At 36.5% G+C, this 20,490-nt stretch overlaps 1 protein-coding gene across 2 annotated transcripts; it reads left to right on the forward strand.

The window, feature by feature from the left end:
- Nucleotides 1-1,275: 1,275 nt before the first annotated feature.
- LOC128247858 (hemocyanin G-type, units Oda to Odg) lies at nucleotides 1,276-16,999 on the forward strand. 2 transcript variants are annotated; one of them, XM_089351786.1, is made up of 12 exons: nucleotides 1,276-1,358; nucleotides 2,787-2,811; nucleotides 3,813-5,103; nucleotides 5,811-6,296; nucleotides 6,820-7,601; nucleotides 7,810-9,051; nucleotides 9,204-10,451; nucleotides 10,849-11,867; nucleotides 13,561-13,801; nucleotides 13,902-14,560; nucleotides 14,893-15,475; nucleotides 15,657-16,999. In XM_089351786.1, exons 3-12 carry the CDS (start codon nucleotides 5,090-5,092, stop codon nucleotides 16,874-16,876), a joined length of 7,494 nt encoding a protein of 2,497 aa, XP_089207912.1. In that variant the 5' UTR covers nucleotides 1,276-1,358; nucleotides 2,787-2,811; nucleotides 3,813-5,089; the 3' UTR covers nucleotides 16,877-16,999. The 2 variants fall into 2 exon arrangements, with proteins under 2 accessions (XP_089207912.1, XP_089207911.1); XM_089351785.1 differs by having other exon boundaries at nucleotides 3,813-5,045; nucleotides 5,834-6,296.
- The last annotated feature ends 3,491 nt before the right edge of the window (nucleotides 17,000-20,490 follow it).

The raw sequence follows: 20,490 nt of genomic DNA on the forward strand, positions 1-20,490 counted from the left end.
GCCTGTATTTCAAAAGGTCAGCCTTGTTCACGGTGAATATCCCCGAGAACTACGTTAAGGGTACACGTGTCTGTGGAATGCTCAGCCCCTTGCACGTTAATTTCACGAGCGGGCTATTCTGTTGATCGGACCAACTGGAACCCTCGATGTCGTAAGCGACGGAGTGCCAACAACATTCCATCTATACCGAGTTAGATTTTACTTTCACAATGTTACTAAAGCAGTAAAAATGTTTTATAGAGTTCATCACATTCCACACATCACATGCCTTATTTGTATAATTTTTTTTTTTTTTTGTCTCAACAACTTAACATAAGTAAAGACTATGCTAATATCTCTTAGGGATTCAGAGATTGTTACTCGGTCAGTATTTTTAAACGCTCCATATCGTCTTTAACCCATCAGTCAAAACACACAATAGTTGGAGGATAACTTATTTCTGCTTATTTAATGTATAAATGTATCTTTAAAAACCAACTTGTAATTCCGAGTTTCTTCCTTAATAATATTATCATTAAATAATTCTTGACACAACATACTTATATTTAAAGCAAATTGAAAGTATGACGCTCGGGGTTTCCCAAAGCCATAAGCTTAGTAAAGGAAGAGTATTAGGTGTTACTAGAAATTAAATGCCGTGGTCTCAACTAATTTATGAACAGAGTTACCCGTGAGCTATCTCAGAAGTCTTTAGTATTTTGATACTAGTATTCCACTATAATATGTCACCAACGAAGCATTATAACTCTTAAACGGCCAAACTGCTTAGCTAAAATCAATTTGTTCGAGAGGTACAATTAACTACGGGGTGTACTAAACACAGAAAATAAGTGCGAAGTTTGCTAGATTTCAATGCTTCTTTCAAATCTTGTCGACAAAAGCATTTTTTGCGAAGCGAGTAGCAGCTTCAGTAATGGGAATTGGTTTCAAGCAGGAATCGAAACCAATATAGTGTATTCCGCATTCTCAAAACTTATATTTCTCACCACGACAGGAAAATTGATTATAAATCACAACCGTAACATTGAATCAAATTTACAAACATATAATTTCAAAAGCAAAACTGAAATTCAATATTCAAAGTGGAATTCTAGAAGATAGCGATCTATCTTCTTTGAGAAAGATTTTACGAAATTTGATTTTCAGGTTAGTGTGATATGTCAAAATTATGATTTGTCAGCGTCTGAAAGAGTTAAACGTGTCCTGCACATGTTGTTTTGCCAACAAAGCATTACGGAAATTGTTATAAAAGGGGAGCATTTCACAGATTTCATCAGTGTTGCCTTCAGCTGAAGACTGAACACTGACTTGAAGAAGTCATGATGAAGATTTCTTGTCTCTTTGCGATCGTCTTCGCCGTAAGTTAAACAGAATTCTTTAACTTTCTATGCACGTATCGAAATTATCAACATTTTTTCTTAATATTTTGCACATTGAAGGGTGGCAAGCTGGCAGAATCGTTAGCACGTCGGGCGAAATGCTTGGCGGTATTTCATCTGCCGTTATGTTCTGAGTTCAAATTCCGCCGAGGTTGACTGTGATTTTCATCCTTTCGGGGTCGACTAAATAAGTACCAGTTACGTACTGAGGTCTATGTAATCGACTTAAACCCTTTGTCTGTCCTTGTTTGTACCCTCTATGTTTATCTTCCTGTAGGTAATAAAGAAATAAATATTTTGCACATTGAAAGCAGCGAGCTGGCAGAATCGTTAGCACTCTGAGCAAAATGCTTAGCGGCATTTCATCCTTCTTTATATTCTGAGTTCGAATCACACGGAGGCTTATTTTGCCTTTCATCCTTTCGGTGTCGATAGAAAAAGAACCAGTTCAACAGTGTGGTCGATGTAATCGACTTACCCGTTATCCTGAACTTGTTGGCCTTGTACCAAAATTTGAAACCAATATTGCTTTACTGTTAGGCAGCGAGCTGGTAGAATCGCCACCGTACCGGGCTAAATGCTTATCGGCTTTCTCACATTTCGTCCATTTTTACGTTTCTGAGTTCAAATCCCGCTCATGTCAACTTGCCCTTCCATCCTTTCGAGGTCGATAAAATAAGTACCAGCTGAATACCGAGGTCTATCCAATCTACTTGCCACCTGCCTTGAAATTGCTGACCTTGTGCCAAAATTTAAAACCAATATTTTGCACACTGGAGGCAGCGAGCTGACAGAATCTTAAGCACTCTGGGCAAAATGCTTAGCGGCATTTCGTCCGCCTTTACATTCGGAGTTCAATTGCTGACCTTGTGCCAAAATTTGAAACTATTATTTTGCAGTCTTTATGTTCTGAATTCAAATACTGACGAGGTCGACTTTGCCTTTCATTCTTTCTGGAGTCGATAAAACAGGTCCTAGCTGAACATTGGGTTCGATGCAATCGAGCTCGCTGACCTCAAAATTACTGGCATCATGCCATAATTAGAAAGATTAGCAGAATCGTTAGAGCGTTGGAAAACAGTGGTTTGTGGTTTTAGTTAGGTATTTTTTTACATTCTGACCCCACCGAGGTCAACTTTCTCGTTAATCCTTTCGGGATCGATAAAATAAAGTATTAGCCAAGAAGTTGGGACTCGCTGTATTAATAAACATCCTCCATTTCCATTTCTCACCTTTTTCCTATTTTAGAAACCACTATTTTCCATGTTACAAATCTTTTAAACGGTAAATGTTAGAAATAAAAATTTACACGTTTCTATTGCTTTATCTCAATTCATATTTAATACAACTTTTAAAATGACTTATTTGTTGACATAATTAAAAACTAAATTTCTAATTTATTTCTAGTTCTTGCTATGCGGAAGTGCAGAAGGTAACCAATATTTCCATATTGCATATTTTAACATCGCAAGTAATAGCCAATTAGAAGATGGTTAAGTTAGTTTGCTTGAATATAAATCTATGTACATCTGTTAAAGTAGACTGCAGAAAGGGATTCATTTCTTCACCAGGAGTCTTGATAAGATCAGCTAATTCTGAATCCTTGACTGCTATTTATTATTCGCAATCACATCGCTATTCACTCTCTAAATATGATATATAAAAAAGCACCTTTTGGAATATTCATTGCGTACACTTTGAAGAGTCATCTTTACAGTTAGCTCTTCAATATTTGCACTACTCAGGGTCTTGTCTCACATCGCTAGCATCTTTATCTCATCTGCTGAAAACCATCCAAAGAAATTCGCCAGCAAATTTGTAAAACAAACGCTGGAACATTACGAATAAGAGTGAGCTGTGAGTACAAGTACAAAATACAAAATAGATCAATGAGAGCGAATCGAAAGGCGCTCACCATTTTTTTTTTCTTTTTTTGTTCGGAATTATGATTTACAACAAAAGAGATTCGAGACACACTTGACAATGGAGAAAATTCACTATAATTTATATATATATATATTTAAAGATGTCCTAGCCTCTTATCGCTTATCGCTTCCAGTATGGCAAATTTGTACAGAATCTCCCTCCCAATAATGTTAACTGTCAAAATAAATATACATTTCAAATGACTACTCGATCACTTGATTATTACGGCTCAATTCTAGATTTTATTGCAAGATTTACATATTATACCCATACTAAAAATAAATATGTAAAGAACTGCGGTGCAACACATATGAATTGATAAGCCTGTCATCACCCTGGTAACAAATTATTGAAGCACCCCTAATATAAATCAAATGTAAAATCCTTTGATCGTCTAGAGATCTCATACAGAAAACATTTAATTAATTCAATCCGAAAATATTTTAACGAAATAAGACTTGATGCAATACAAATAATATTATTAATTCAAACCTCTTTCTATTTCAGGTAATTTAATCCGTAAGAGTGTGGAAACACTAACAGAAGATGAAGTTCTCAACCTACAAGTAGCTCTTCGAGCCATGCAGGATGATGCAACTCCGACTGGTTTCCAAGCCATCGCAGGCTACCACGGTGAGCCAGCTGACTGTAAGGCACCAGATGGAAGTACTGTGGTCTGTTGCTTGCATGGTATGCCAACGTTCCCTCTTTGGCATAGATTGTACGTTGTACAGTTTGAGCAAGCAATGGCATCCCATGGTTCCACACTTGGTGTTCCTTACTGGGATTGGACTCAACCATTGGATCATCTTCCTGAGCTCGTTAGTCATCCTCTTTTTATGGATCCCTCTTCTCACAAGGCTAAAAAGAACGTCTTCTACTCAGGCGATATTACATTTGAGCAGAAGGTCACTGCTAGAGCCGTTGATACAAGATTGTTCCAAGCTTCAAAGGGAGGAGACAACTTCTTATTAGAAGGTGTTCTCTTAGCTTTAGAGCAAGAAGATTATTGCCATTTTGAAGTTCAGTTTGAAGTTGCTCATAATCCAATTCACTATCTCGTTGGTGGTCGCTTTACACACTCAATGTCTAGTTTGGAGTATACTTCATACGATCCACTCTTCTTCTTGCATCATTCGAACGTTGAACGTCTGTTTGTTATTTGGCAAGCTCTGCAGAAGCATAGAGGTCTTGATGGTAGTGCCAACTGTGGCTTGAACATGTTCCATAAGCCAATGGAACCGTTTGGTCGTGACACCAATCCTATTAGCCTTACTAAAGACCACGCCAAGGCTGTTGATGTGTTTAACTACAACGAACTGGGATATGATTATGATGATCTCCACCTCAATGGAATGGACATTCCACAGATAGATACGCTTTTAAAAGAACACCAAAAGCACCCGAGAGCGTTTGCTAATTTCAGATTAGGAGGTATCAAGACCTCTGCCAACGTTCGAGTCGCAGTTTGCGTTCCGACCGATGACAAAAGACACAGCGATAACTGCAACAATCATGTCGGTTCTTTCTTTATTCTTGGTGGTGTACACGAGATGACCTGGAACTTTGGTTATCCCTTCCTCCTTGAGGTTACAGATGTTGTCAAATCTCTCGGTGTTCCTTTGGATGGCAACTATTATATTCATGCTGATGTTACAGCAATTAACGGCACTCTCTTACCCGATGGCACAATCCCAAGACCGACTGTCACATATATTCCAGCTCGTGACTTTAAAGATGGTGAGTAATAATACTTTATATATTTAGAGAATTTTGAGAATTATATGTTTATATTGCCGTATAAACTGAATCTCCAATTACGTTCTAAACTGAGTCACTAAATACCCATTGGGTTCATCGCCACATCTTAAGATATTCCCAAACGGGAGATTCTTTTTTGATAATACAACTGTATCGCATTTTAAATGCAAAATAATTAAATCAGGGTCGTCAGAATAACATCCTTCGGATCTTTTGCTTAAATTTCAGATATATTTTTGAAACAACTATATTATGAAGCGTATATCTGTCGGTATAACATAGAACAATATCCATCTGTTGTAATGGAGTTATATAGAAGCGTGGGTAAAAAAACACATCAAGTGTAGTGTGCATAGATATAAATGATATTGTTTATAAGTTCTTCAACTCATCACATTTAAGATTTCATTGATGCAAATTAAAATCATAATAGACATTAAAGTTAGCTTTATATAAATGTTACATTTACATCATAATATCATTGTAAACCATAAGTAACATAGAAATTAAAATATATTAGATTATAAAGTCTGCAGAGAAAGTAGACATTGTAATCAGTAGTGTTTTTGTCATAATTGTGTTTTAATTTTATATCAAGAGAGATAATCTCAGTGTCGACAATATTTCAGGATTAACGCCATCGGTTGAAACTTCAAATTCTCATACTCATTACTAATAAAAATATTTTTATTCTAGCACATTTATTTTCTTAGAGTACACTTTGTATTTTGTATTTTTCAAAAGTTATCACTTTGACTTTTTTATAGCTGAAATGGCACCAGTCGATAAAACTGGTTTAACCGTCCGTAAAAATCTTCTTAGTTTGACGACAGAAGAAGTGCATGAACTGAGAGTTGCCATGGCACGTTTCATGGATGATAAATCCATTGACGGTTACCAAGCCTTAGCTGAATTCCATGGTCTTCCAGCCAAATGTCCAGAACCTGATGCTATCGACCGTGTTGCATGCTGTATTCATGGAATGTCCACTTTCCCACACTGGCACAGACTTGTTGTTGTGCAGTTTGAAGATGCTCTTACTGCCCGTGGATCCCACATAGGTGTTCCTTATTGGGACTGGACGAAACCTAGCTCAGAATTGCCACCTCTGGTTGCTGCTGAAACATATGAAGATCCTTACACCAAAGAAGCAAAACCAAACCCCTTCTTCCATGCACCAGTCGAGTTTTTGGACAATAATGTTTTTACTACAAGAAGCGTTGATGCAAGGTTTGTAAGTTTCATAATATTCTAAATATTGTATCTTGAAGTAGCTTCATTCGAAATTTAACAACAAACCTTATTTTTCATCCTCTTCCAAAACCTAATTTAATTAACAATTAGTTGTACAGCGTTTCTTCATCTATCACACAGAAAACTTTACAATATCTATAATTACAAAGGTAACAGCTAGGGCCACATAACGTTTTCAAGTTGGTAGATGTCTTTGGACAAAACATTGGAATTTTATTATTGCTACATGTATAGATGTTGGGTCTGAATTTTTAATTTAATACTGAATTTAAATATTCCTATCCCTTTGCGTCTCTTTCCTCACATTTAATAATTACTATTAAGAAACTCATAAAAGTTGGCGCTAATTCCATTTTAAATACATATTAAACTAATTACCGCTCAGAAATATAAAGCCCTATATGTGTTGTATAAGTTGTATTTTAGTTATTATTTGGGTATGAATCTATGGAATTGATTCATTTTATATTTCTGCTCTGTTTTCATTCTAATTGATTAGATTGTTTGAGAAACCAACAAAAGGACATCACGGATATCTCTATGATGGTATGATGTTAGCCTTCGAACAAGAAGATTTCTGTGATTTCGAAGTGCAGTTTGAAGTTACCCATAACGCAGTTCATGCTTGGGTTGGTGGCAATGAACCTTATTCTATGTCGTCTTTGCATTACACGTCATTTGATCCCCTCTTCTGGCTGCATCATTCACAAGTTGATAGATTGTGGGCAGTATGGCAAGCATTGCAGATCCATCGTGGAAAACCCTACAAACCATACTGCGCTCTTTCAGAGGTCCATCGTCCTTTGAAACCATTTGCCTTCGAACCACCACTGAATAACAACAAACATACATATCGCCACGCAGTACCAACAGATGTTTATGATTATCAGTCAGACCTTCAGTACACTTATGATACGCTCTTCTTCGGAGGAATGTCCGTTAGAGAGCTTCAGAGACATATCGAAGAAGACAAGGCTAAAGATCGTGCGTTTGTTGGCTTCCTTTTGATGGGTATCAAAACATCAGCAAATGTTGACATCACTGTCGACAGTGCAGGTAACACATACAATGCTGGATCAATAACAATCCTTGGAGGCAGCAAAGAGATGGAATGGAGATTTGATCGACTTTACAAATATGAAATTACTGGAGCACTAGCTGAACTTGGTGTAGATATGCACGCTGATTATAGCATAACCTTACAGATTACCGATATCAATGGAACAGCTCTTCCATCTACCACAATTCCAGATCCAATTGTGATATTCACTCCAGGAAGAGGTAAGTGCTCTGGAATATCTTCTAATTCTTGATTTACTCAGAAAACTATATTCTAAATAGCAAACTAGATATAAACTGCATTCACCACACTCACTCGTTTTCATTATAATTTGATTTTGTTAATAACATTTACATTGAAGTTAAATTTAATTTCATAAACAGAACAGGCTCGAAAGTCTCATGACGATTTTGTTTTGGCTTTTTTCAGAGGAATCAGACGTTGTCTTTGACGAATTATATCGTTCCAGACGAGACGTTTCTTCACTGACCCATGCAGATATGAATGCACTGAGGAAGGCTTTACAAGCTTACGAAGACGATAAAACTGCCAATGGATATCAGCAAGTAGCTGCTTTCCACGGTTCCACACAATGGTGTCCTAGCCCTGATGCTGCAGTCAAATATGCTTGCTGTCACCACGGAATGGCAACATTCCCTCATTGGCATAGATTGTTGACTATCAACTTTGAAAATGGTCTGCGACGAAATGGTTACCAGAATGGTATTCCTTACTGGGATTGGACTCGCCCACTTTCGGAACTGCCCGCTCTGGTGAAAGAAGAAACATATGTTGATGAAAATGGGGAAACTCACCCGAATCCATTCTTTAGTGGCGTTATTGATGAAGCTGGTGCTCAAACCACTCGAGCTCCTAATCCAACCCTATTTGTTCAACCGCCTTTCGGAGAATTCACTCCCTTGGCAAATGAAGTTATGTACGCTTTAGAACAAGAAGATTTTTGTTCGTTCGAAGTACAATTCGAAATTGCTCATAATCACATCCATGCACTTGTTGGAGGTGGAGAACAGTATTCTATGTCATCACTTGAATACACAGCTTACGATCCTATTTTCTTACTTCATCATTCAAATGTTGATAGAATTTGGGCCATTTGGCAAGCTCTGCAAAAGTTCCGGGGACATCGATACAACAGTGCTAACTGTGCTATTGAAACTCTCCGCAAACCAATGTCTCCTTTCAGTCTCACCAGTGACATCAATGTTGATTCAATGACTCGAGAACATTCAGTTCCTTTTGATGTATTTGATTACAAGAAAAATTTCCATTACGAATATGATGTTCTTGAATTGAATGGATTATCTATTTCACAGATATACAGAGAACTTAACAGACGTCGTATGAAGGGTCGCGTTTTCGCTACTTTCATGCTCGAAGGTATTAAACAGTCTGCATTAGTTGAATATTATATCAGGGCTCATGGTAGTACTGATCAGATGAAAGCTGGAGAGTTTTATGTTCTGGGTAGCGCTAACGAAATGCCTTGGAAATTTGACCGAGTTTACAAAGCTGATATCACGAAGCAGATGAAGGAAGCAAATCTACATTATAATGACCAATATCACATTGAATATCACGTGAAAGACTTGGCTGGAGCTGAAATAGCCGATGTTAATCTTGAACCTGCAATTGTCTACGAGCCAGGTCTTGGTAAGTATCCATTATTTACTGTAGAAGTAAAAAAAGTTATTTTTCTCGAACGCTTATGTTTTATTAATTCCTTATATTAAGTAAATTTTTACGTAAAATACGAAATACAACATTTAACTAATTACGTTAATCAATTTTCTTATGTTCTACAGGTGATTTCGGCGAGGTGGGTGTATGGGTTGAACCTGTAACCAGTGCAAACCGAATTAGAAAGAATCTCAACGGTCTTACTAAAGGCGATATCGAATCACTGAGAAATGCCTTCAGAGATATGACGCTTGATGGTAGATACGAAGAAATTGCCGCATTCCACGGATTACCGGCACAGTGTCCTAACAAAGATGGTAGCAAGGTATATACATGTTGTATACATGGCATGCCAACTTTTCCACACTGGCATAGATTATATGTTGCTCTAGTAGAGAACGAATTGTTAGCCAGAGGTTCCGGTGTAGCTGTACCTTATTGGGATTGGATACAACCATTTGATCACCTTCCAGCTTTGGTCAATGAAGCCACTTACTACAATTCAAGAACTCTTCTTATCGAACCAAATCCATTCTTTACAGGAAAGATTTCTTTCTTAAATTCGGAAACCAAGCGAGATCCACAGCCTAAATTATTTGGTAACAAATATCTTTACGAACACACACTTTTCGTCTTGGAACAGACTGATTTCTGTGAGTTTGAAGTCCACTTTGAAGTACTTCACAATACTATCCACTCGTGGCTCGGTGGTCGTGATCCTCACTCTATGTCGTCACTGGATTTTACAGCTTATGATCCAATCTTTTTCCTTCATCATAGTAATGTTGATAGGATATGGGCAATTTGGCAAGAATTACAACGTTACCGAAAGCTACCTTACAATGAAGCTAATTGTGCATTGCCTCTACTTAATGTACCTATGCGTCCATTCAGTAACACTACTGCAAATCATGATCGGATGACACTCACTCATAGCACTCCAAATGACGTCTTTGACTATCAAAATGTGTTACACTACAAATATGACACTTTGACCTTCTTTGATCTCACTATTACTCAGTTGGAACATCTTATTGAAGAGAGAAAGGCTCATGACAGGATTTTTGCTGGATTCTTACTTCATGGCGTTAAAGCTTCGGCCGACGTACACATATACATTTGTGTACCTACTTCTAAGTATGAAGAAAACTGTGCTCACGAAGCTGGTGTCTTCTCTGTCTTGGGAGGAGAGTCCGAAATGCCATGGCAATTTGACCGTGTCTTCCGATATGAAATAACAGACCAGCTGAAGTTGTTAGGTCTCAACCAAAACAGCCATTTCCGTGTTAAAACTGAAGTCACAGCTGTCAATGGATCATCAATCCATGCTAAAATTTTCCCACATCCAACTATTATTTATGTTCCAAAACAAGGTAAGAGATATATATTTTTTCTATTTTTATTCCATTTCCTTTTCTATTCCAATCTCAAGCAAAGCATACGATGGCTTTTTTTGTCAACATAAAATTTATTATTTACCCAGCAACCTAGCATAGTTTTTCTGAGGTGAAGAGCTTTTTCATGACTAAGATCATTGCGAGCTAACGAGGCACTTTTCAGTTTTGCCCCCAGCGTTCTCTACGTACAATCGTGTAGTGTAAGGCAATTAGGCAGTTATTAATTGTTCAATTCGTTTTACGAAATTTTACGAGACTGAGTGAGAAAATACAGCATACGGGCTCACATTTTTTGTCAAGGGATAATCTGCATAATATGTTGATTTGGGTCTACATAACAAGTAACAATAACTCTATTCCAATATCTTTTCAGGTCATTCTGCTGACTTCAAACATGAAGAAGGAAATGGAAATCTTGTACGAAAGAATGTTGAACGACTCTCTTTGTCTGAAATGAATTCCTTGGTACATGCTCTCAAAAGAATGCAGAAAGACAAGTCATCTGATGGTTTTGAAGCAATCGCATCATTCCATGCTCTTCCTCCTCTTTGCCCAAATCCCACTGCTAAGCATAGACATGCTTGTTGTCTTCATGGTATGGCTACGTTCCCTCACTGGCACAGGCTCTTCGTTGTTCAGTTTGAACAAGCTTTACATAGACATGGAGCTACAGTTGGCGTTCCTTATTGGGATTGGACCCGTCCTATTTCAGAGATTCCTGCTTTCATAGCCTCTGAGATGTATTCGGATCCTTTCGATAAGATAGAATCGCATAACCCATTTAATCATGGTCATATTTCTTTCATCAGCGATGATACTATGACTAAACGTGATATCAGCGAATATTTGTACGAACATCCTGTATTGGGAAAACAGACATGGCTCTTTGATAACATCGCTTTAGCTTTAGAACAGACTGATTATTGTGATTTCGAAATACAACTAGAGATTGTTCACAATGCCATTCACTCCTGGATCGGTGGAAAAGAAGAACTTTCCTTGAACCATTTGCATTATGCAGCCTATGATCCATTATTTTTCCTACATCATTCTAATGTCGATAGATTGTGGGTTATTTGGCAAGAACTGCAGAAGCTGAGAGGTCTCAATGCCTATGAATCCCATTGTGCTCTTGAACTTATGAAAGTCCCATTGAAACCGTTCTCCTTCGGAGCCCCTTACAATTTGAATGCACTCACCACTAAATTGTCCAAACCTGAAGACATGTTTAGATACAAAGACAACTTCCATTATGAATACGACATCCTAGATACTAACAGTATGTCTATTAATCAGATAGAGTCATACATCAGACACCAAAGAGAACACGATCGTGTTTTTGCTGGCTTTTTGTTGAGTGGATTTGGTTCATCAGCATATGCAACCTTTGAGGTAAGTATAGAGACAAATCTTATTATTTATCGAACGAATTCTAAAACAATATCAGTTTTCTAAAACTGTTTTGCCAAAAACTTACTTCAAAAAGTGCATTAAGATAAAGTTTAGAGAATATAAAAGATTAAATATATTACTGAATACTGTAACACTTCCTTTTTCCAATGTTATATTTAGATTCCAATTTCGGATATATAAAGTGTAATATATAATGTGGTCCAAAAGTAGGTGGACAATAAATGATAACATTTATTTTGAGATTACATATACAATTATATTTACAAATACAATCATTACATTGGCAATTAAATTTTATTGTGTACAATAATACAAAAGCGCTTACATTTTATCAATGCCGGTGTTCAAACTGCTGCCCATCACATTTTACACAGCTTTGAAGTCTACCCCTTACGTTTAGACAAACATTTTTGCACAAGTCTCTTTGTGTATTAATTTCTTGAAATGCATCTCTTATGTAATTTTTCAAATCATTACTACTTCTTGGTTTTCGACTATAAACCTTGTCCTTGAGTACTTCCCCAAAAAAGAAATCCATTGGGGTCAAGTCAGGTGAATTTCCCTGCCAATCAATTGGCCAGTCCATTTCACAGGAAATGTTTCATTAAGATACTCTCAGACTGCTCTTGAATAGTGTGGAGGTGCCATATCATGGAAATAAAGATCATGTGAATTAGACTGTTGCTTTCATTATGGAACAACTTGATTCATTAGAATTTCGTGATACTTATCGCCTGTGACTGTTCCATCAAAAAATATGGGTCCTAAACCACAACTTGAAATACTACCCCAAACAGTGACACCAGGCTGGTTTATTTGTTGCTCTAATGTTAAATGCATGTTCTCACAATACCAGTAAATACAATTATGTCTGTTAATTTGACCGGATAATTTGAAAGTAGATTCATCGGTCCACACAATATTACCTAAAGCATTGGATTTTCTTCAATACCATTCAGCTTTATTTCACTAAATGCTGCCGCCTGTCTGGGTCATCCTCTAATATGCCATGAATTAGCCGTGGACGATAAGCTTTCAGCCTAATAGATTTCAGGATTCGAATAATAGAGGATCGTGAAATGCTCAATTCCAAAGAGGTTCACCTGGTGGACTTTTTTAAACTGTGAACAAATGCTTCGGCGACAAGTTGCTTGTGATCCTCTCTGCCGACTGTTTTGGGTCGACCAGTTTTGGAAGCATTAAGAATTGAGCCAGTAGCATGGAATTTCTCATGAATGCGTTAAATGGTTTGTCTCTGTGGGGCTTGAGTACCAAATTTTTCAACCCATTTTGTTCTAACGGTTTCAGTATTTCGATATTTCCAATACTCTATTAACACCCATTTTCTTTCAACAGTATTTAAATTATTTATCATTACGGGTTCTCTGAATTATCTTAAAAGAAAACAGATTAATTTAGTTAAATTTAGTTATAAAATTTAAAATAATATTGCACAAATACCAAAGTTATAACCGATACACAAACCTATTCCACCTACTGTCCACCTAATTTTGGACTACCCTGTATAAATGAATATTCAAATAATTATTTCAAATTTTTATTAGATTGATAATGTAATATAATTATTAGTACATCTTAGCTAAATTAATGAACTATGTACATAAATATATAAAGAGTGTGTATATTTCGACTCTCTTTCAATGTATTTTAGATCTGCGTTGAAGGAGGAGAATGTCACGAAGGAAGTCACTTTGCTGTGCTTGGTGGCAGTACAGAAATGCCATGGGCCTTCGACCGTCTCTATAAGATAGAAATTACTGATGTTCTTGCTGATAATAACTTAGCTTTTGATTCGGCTTTCACAATTAAGACGTTAATAATTGCTCAAAATGGAACTGAATTGCCAGCTGACATTCTTCCTGAAGCAACTGTAATAAGGATCCCACCAGCCAGTAAGTGCCTTTGCTTCCTATAATATATAAATACAAATATTTATGCATAAATAGGTGGACATTTCACACTAATATTCTATTCTTTCAACTGTCTTTTCAGAAAAAGACATCGATGTTGACATTCCACTAAATCATATCCGACGAAATGTTGATACTTTGGACGAAAGAGATATTCAGAATCTTATGGCAGCACTTACACGTGTTAAGGAAGACAAGAGTGCTCATGGATTCCAGACTATCGCTAGTTACCATGGTTCAACGATGTGTCCTAGTCCAGAGGATCCACAATATGCCTGTTGCCTACATGGAATGCCAGTCTTCCCACATTGGCATCGTGTTTATTTGTTACATTTTGAAGATTCTATGCGCCGACATGGCTCCAGTGTTGCCACTCCTTATTGGGACTGGACAGATAATCTTACGAAACTGCCCAGACTTTTAGGAGATCCTGACTACTATGATGCTTGGACTGATAACGTAATCGAGAATCCGTTCCTTAGAGGCTACATCGAACATGAAGACACCTACACAGTCAGAGACATAAGACCGGAACTATTTGATATCAGTGGAGGAGAGGGATCTACACTTTACAGACAAGTACTTTTCATGCTTGAACAAGAAGACTATTGTGACTTCGAAGTGCAATTTGAAGTTGTTCATAACTCTATTCACTATCTTGTTGGTGGTCACCAGAAATATGCTATGTCCAGTTTGGTCTATAGTTCCTTTGATCCTCTCTTCTACATTCATCATTCAATGGTAAATAGTAAATAATTCATATATTTTATTTACCTTCATTTCTAATAACATTGTCTTTCTTTCCATAGTTTTCAAAATTACAGTTTTATGAAATAAAATTAAATCTTCTTTCATCATGCTACTTCTGTAAAGATCAACATATTCTAATTGTCGTTCGTATCTTTCAGTTAGTTGGAACGAATATATTTTTATTTTATACATAGCTTCCTTGATTCACTTTGTTATCTCATCATATATTTTGGTGAAGTTTTCAGTGATTTTCTTCATATAGAGATCATTGTTCCGCAATAGAAGAACGTTTATTCCAATCTTTTCTTTCTCATTAATTTCAGGTTGATCGTCTCTGGGCTATTTGGCAAGCTCTCCAGGAACACAGAAAATTGCCTTATGATAAAGCTTACTGTGCCCTAGAGCAACTGTCATTCCCGATGAAGCCGTTTACTTGGGAATCCAACCCGAATCTACATACACGAGCTGCAGCAACACCACAGCATCTATTTAACTACCATAAACTTGGTTATAAATATGATAATCTTCACTTCCATGGAATGGATATTGATCAATTGGAGAAGACTATTCATAAACGCCAGAACACAGACAGAGTTTTTGCTTCATTCTTACTCTTTGGTATCAAAACTTCAGCTGATGTCCACTTGAAACTCTGCAACGACAAAACTTGTGAAGACGCTGGTGTGGTGTTTGTACTTGGTGGCGACAATGAAATGCCATGGCATTTTGATAGAACATACAAGATGGATATTACTCATGTTCTCCATAAAATGCATATTCCTCTGGAAGACCTGTATGTTCATGGAAGCACTATTCACCTTGAAGTTGTAATTGAAACAGTTGATGGAAAAGTATTAGATTCCAGTGCATTACCTGCTCCTACAATGATATATGTCCCAGCTAGAGGTTTGTTGAATATTATATTGTTTTTCTAAACTTTTTCTCTTCTCTTTAACTTTACATCATATTTCAAGTTATTCTTGTCAGTTGACTGTTAAAACTGTTACCGCCTATGTTTGTCCATTTGTTCATATATTTCGACGAATCCGTTGTTCAAAATAGATATTCACTTTTTGTTCTTCTACAGATTTCAAGAAAGAGGTACACAGGAAAGCCGCAGAAGGTGCCATAATCAGGAAGAATGTAAATAGTTTGACTCCATCTGACATCAAAGACCTAAGAAACGCCTTAGCTAAAGTACAAGCTGACTCTTCAGACAATGGTTACCAGAAAATTGCTTCTTATCACGGAATGCCTCTCAGTTGTCACTATCCCAATGGCACAGCTTACGCATGTTGTCAACATGGAATGGTAACTTTCCCTCACTGGCATAGATTGTTAGTTAAACAGATGGAAGACGCTTTAGTTGCTCATGGCTCCCACATTGGTATTCCCTACTGGGACTGGACAACTACTTTCGCTAATTTACCTGTACTGGTCACTGAGGAGGAAAACAACCCCTTCCACCATGCTCATATCGATGTTGCCAATAAAGATACAACCAGAGCACCGAGAGCTCAACTTTTTGATGATCCAGAAAAAGGAGATAAATCATTCTTCTATCGCCAGGTAGCACTTGCTCTGGAACAAACAGATTTCTGTGATTTTGAAATCCAGTTCGAAATCGGTCACAATGCTATTCATTCTTGGGTTGGAGGTAGTAGTCCATATGGTATGTCAACCCTTCACTATACTTCCTATGATCCTCTCTTCTACCTTCATCACTCCAATACTGATCGTATTTGGTCTGTATGGCAAGCATTGCAGAAGTATCGAGGATTGCCTTACAACTCTGCCAACTGTGAAATCAATAAACTTGCTAAGCCACTGAAGCCGTTCAATTTGGATAGCAATCCTAACGCTGTTACAAAGGCTCATTCAACTGGCAAAACAACTTTCGATTACCATGATCTTGGTTATGATTATGACAATCTTAATTTCCACGGTATGACCATTCCTGAATTGGAAGAACACCTTCAAGAAATACAACATGAAGACAGAATATTTGCTGGTTTCTTACTTCGTACCATTGGTCAATCTGCTGATGTCAATTTCGACATCTGCACCAAAGATGGTGATTGTGCTTTTGGAGGCACGTTCTGTATTCTCGGTGGAGAACATGAGATGTTCTGGGCATTTGACCGTCTTTTTAAATATGATATCACCACAAGTCTGAAACACTTGCGTTTAGATGCTCATGATGATTTCGATATAAAGGTTACTATTAAAGGTATCGATGGTCGTACTTTACCAAATAGCTATCTCACCCCTCCGACGGTCTTCTTCGTTCCGGCCAAAGGACACTAGCATTTATTCTGATTCTTTGTATGATCTTTGAAAGAATTAACTGGCAGATATTTACTACTTGACAATGAATTTTTTTTTTTTTTTTGCTGCATTTTCTTTCAATAAAAGTATTGCAAGCAATTAGTTAATCTTGTTTTCATTATTTTCTACTCTCTTTTAATATTTGGGTTTTGAATGTATTTTTCTTGTGTTAGGTAAAGATATCGTCAATATAAACAAGAATTTACACAATCATTTCTTTTGAACACCTTATACTAATTTTGTTTAGCAACGACACATTACAGTTTACAAACTAAAGCGTCATAATATTAGAGGAATATATCTTAAAGTTCAAAACTGATATTTACAGACAGTCACTCAAAGGAATAATTTATATATGCAGGTACGATTATACATTTCACTTATTTTTAAATACAAACTGTTTCTTATTATATCTCAAGGTATTTAAGCAATGAGACGCAAATGTAATATAACAGTATCAGTTGTAATTAAATGCATCTCATTATTAATGATGTAGCTAAATAGTGGATCTGTGATAACATTTGCAGCTGTTTGAATAAAATTAAGCCACTGTGATTGCTAAGTGTCAACCACCATTCACTGATCTTTCCTTGACACAGCTTACTCAAAGCATAGCAAATATTGCATTCCAAAGACTAGCCAGGACCAGGAAATATTTCTGGTCAGCTACTGACTCTACAACACTCAAGTCAACTTTTAGATGAAATGTCCGGAAACTAAGATGTTACAATTATATTCAAAAATTCTAGTCCGTTGGCAAACGTTTTCGCGAGAGTGCCTCATACGAACAATAATCTTTTAAAACGTGTCCGTAGAAAATTCTGAGTAATACATTATCATTTTTAATATATCTATATTTTACAAATTATTTTATGGGGGGATGACAGCAAAATACTTTCAAACGTTCTTTAAAAAGTCTGTTTAGAGAACCGATAAACTTTAAATTGTCTGAATTGGAAGCCATTAGAAATTACATGCTTTATTTATGATAGATATTCATAAAAAGTAAAATTACTGTGGTAATAAATCAGAAATAATTTTCACGAAAAAGGTGCCGTGAAATCTTTTTGTTTATTTTTTGTTTATAATATATAACAGAGAAACTGAAATAAATAGAAACATTTCAGTAGTATGTTGAAGCAGTTTCTAATGTAAAAATCTTAAAAATCAATTGAAAAAATAAGAATGTATAAATAGTATTGTATATCATAAACATTTTCAAAAATAATTAAAATCAATGTGTTTAAATATTACTGTTTTAAAATGTCTCTGCTGTATATTATACATTAATTAGACAAAATAAAAAAATAATTAAAATTTATTTTACTATTAGCGAGACTTACTATTCCGCCAGCTATAACATACTTTATATCAGGATTGTATTTAACAAATTTAAAATTTATGCAAGCAACAGTGACTTCATGAGTAACTCCTATAAACATTAGTACATCTATAGATTTGACATAGTTCATCGCTGAAGCAATGATCCTCAGATGCATGTTGAGAAAATATATATACATATATATTGTCACGGCAAGATTTTTCAGACAGGCACCAGTTTCAGAAATGAAATTCTAAAGTTTCAAAACACCGATTTCTGCATTTTTCAGTTCCAGTCAATCTTTTTCAAAGTTTTTTTTTTCTTTTTTTTTCTACTTAAGTTTTCACGTCTACAACTTATGAATTAAACTGCTTTGCAAATTAATCAGTTGCTGTCCAAAATTATCTAATTCAATGCATTGCACACTTTCTGAGTTCTAATAACATAGAGTTACTTAGAAATAATTATGAAGGAACATTTACGACAATTATCGGAAAGAGTAAAAAGCGGATATTGATAAATCAGTCAATCTTTTATCCAGTGTCTATACGATTTCGACATTTGAAAACAGTTGGTATCCTTCATTTGGAAAGCACCAGGATTCACATAAAAAAGAGACAAGTCTTACGACTAAAGACAAATGGGACGGAGTCGAAAGACTGGTGCGAAAAATAGAAACATATAGAATATAAGCAGAGATGTCTTTCGACTTAAGATAGAAAGATACAAGGAAAAATACTAGCGTGCAGAGAAAATATGAAAAAAACTTACTTCGAAAGAAGTGGTATATATTTTTTAAAAAATCATTTGTGACGACATACGGGCAAAAAAAAAACACAAAAACATCAAAAGAAAATTCACGATGAAGAAATATTCACAGTTCCGGAAACACGTTAGCAGTGGTTTAGTGGCTTAATGGAGTTGTGAAGTGTCAATTGGTGAAACCAGCATTACTGACTTGGATTTTGTTGAAGATGCGGTTATTCTAGCTGAGTCTCTGGATGTCGTAAGGAGTTCTCTCTTTTCACTAAGTGAGGAAGTGGAACCGCTTGGCTTTAGAGTTTCTTAGTTCAAGACAAAGATTCAGTCTTTTGTTGGTTTCCTGTGGCACTCCGTTTCGTCTGTCTCTGTTGCGTGTTTGCCGCTTCACTTATCTCAGCAGCGTGATCTATGTCAGCTTTAAGTGCAAATCCAAAGTTTCAAAAACTCTTGGGCGTATTGGTACATTTGAGGAATCACTGAACAAGGGTGTTTGGCGCTACTGATATCTGAGCAGGAGGACAAATGGCTTAAAGTCTCTGGTGCTTCATGTCTTTCTCTACAGTTGCGAGACCTGGGCGATTTCCGGGGCCCTAGGGGCCGCCTGAACGCCTTTGATATCAGGACACTTCGCAGGATTATGGGATACCCAACGACTATACTCAAAAACTAGGATGTGTCTTGTTATTTGTGTGATTCGAGAGTATCATCTTAGACTGTTTGGTGATGTTGCTGGATTTCTTGAGATGGATCCAGCATATCATGTTATCTTTACTGAGGAAATGGGAACTGACTGGGACACTGCTCGGAGGATTACCCAGGACAGTCCGAGCAGATACCGACAACTGGTGGATGCAGCGACGTGCTGCAGCGCTACATGCCCCCGTACCTGACCTGAATAACAACGACACAGTAGTAGTAAAAGTACATAATCTTTAAAGAAACAGTAAAGAACAAAATACATTCACAGTAACACACTATTATAAGTAGGTATATATATATATATATTGGTTTCAAATTTTGGTACAAGGCCAGCAAGTTCGGGAGAATGCGTAGGTCAATTACATCGACCCCACAACGCAATTGGTTTTTATTTTATCGACCTCAAAAGGATGAAAGGTAAAGTCGACCTCGGGGGAATTTGAACTCAAAATGTAAAGACGGACAAAATGCCGTTAAGCATTTTGCCCGGCGTGCTAACAATTATGTCAGCTCACCGCCATAAGTAGTTATATATTAATAGCAAACATGAACAATCTCAGTAAAAGATATTAATATGAAAAAAACAGTAACAGTTATGAAGAAACATCAGCATTAAAGACACATTCATAACATATAATCATTAATTATAAAGAAGCAAAATTCAATGAAGAAACATTTACAATAACGAAACGTTCACACTCAAGAAAAATGCAGAGTCTAGAAATATTCACAGTCAAGATATTTTCAATCAAACAACATCCCAATATCGATCAAAATTCGCAGTAGTGATATACTATCAGTGACGAAAAAT

The sequence above is a fragment of the Octopus bimaculoides genome, chromosome 5, assembly GCF_046866305.1.
Source record: "Octopus bimaculoides isolate indiv1 chromosome 5, ASM4686630v1, whole genome shotgun sequence".
Lineage (NCBI taxonomy): Eukaryota > Metazoa > Mollusca > Cephalopoda > Octopoda > Octopodidae > Octopus > Octopus bimaculoides.

Excerpts from the sequence above, each read along its gene's own strand:
- LOC128247858 (XM_089351785.1), top strand. The coding sequence starts at position 1,320 with ATGATGAAGATTTCTTGTCTCTTTGCGATCGTCTTCGCC. Across the intron at positions 2,812-3,812 it reads GCTATGCGGAAGTGCAGAAG|GTAATTTAATCCGTAAGAGT; the intron begins GTAACCAATATT and ends TTTCTATTTCAG. Across the intron at positions 7,602-7,809 it reads GATATTCACTCCAGGAAGAG|AGGAATCAGACGTTGTCTTT; the intron begins GTAAGTGCTCTG and ends GGCTTTTTTCAG.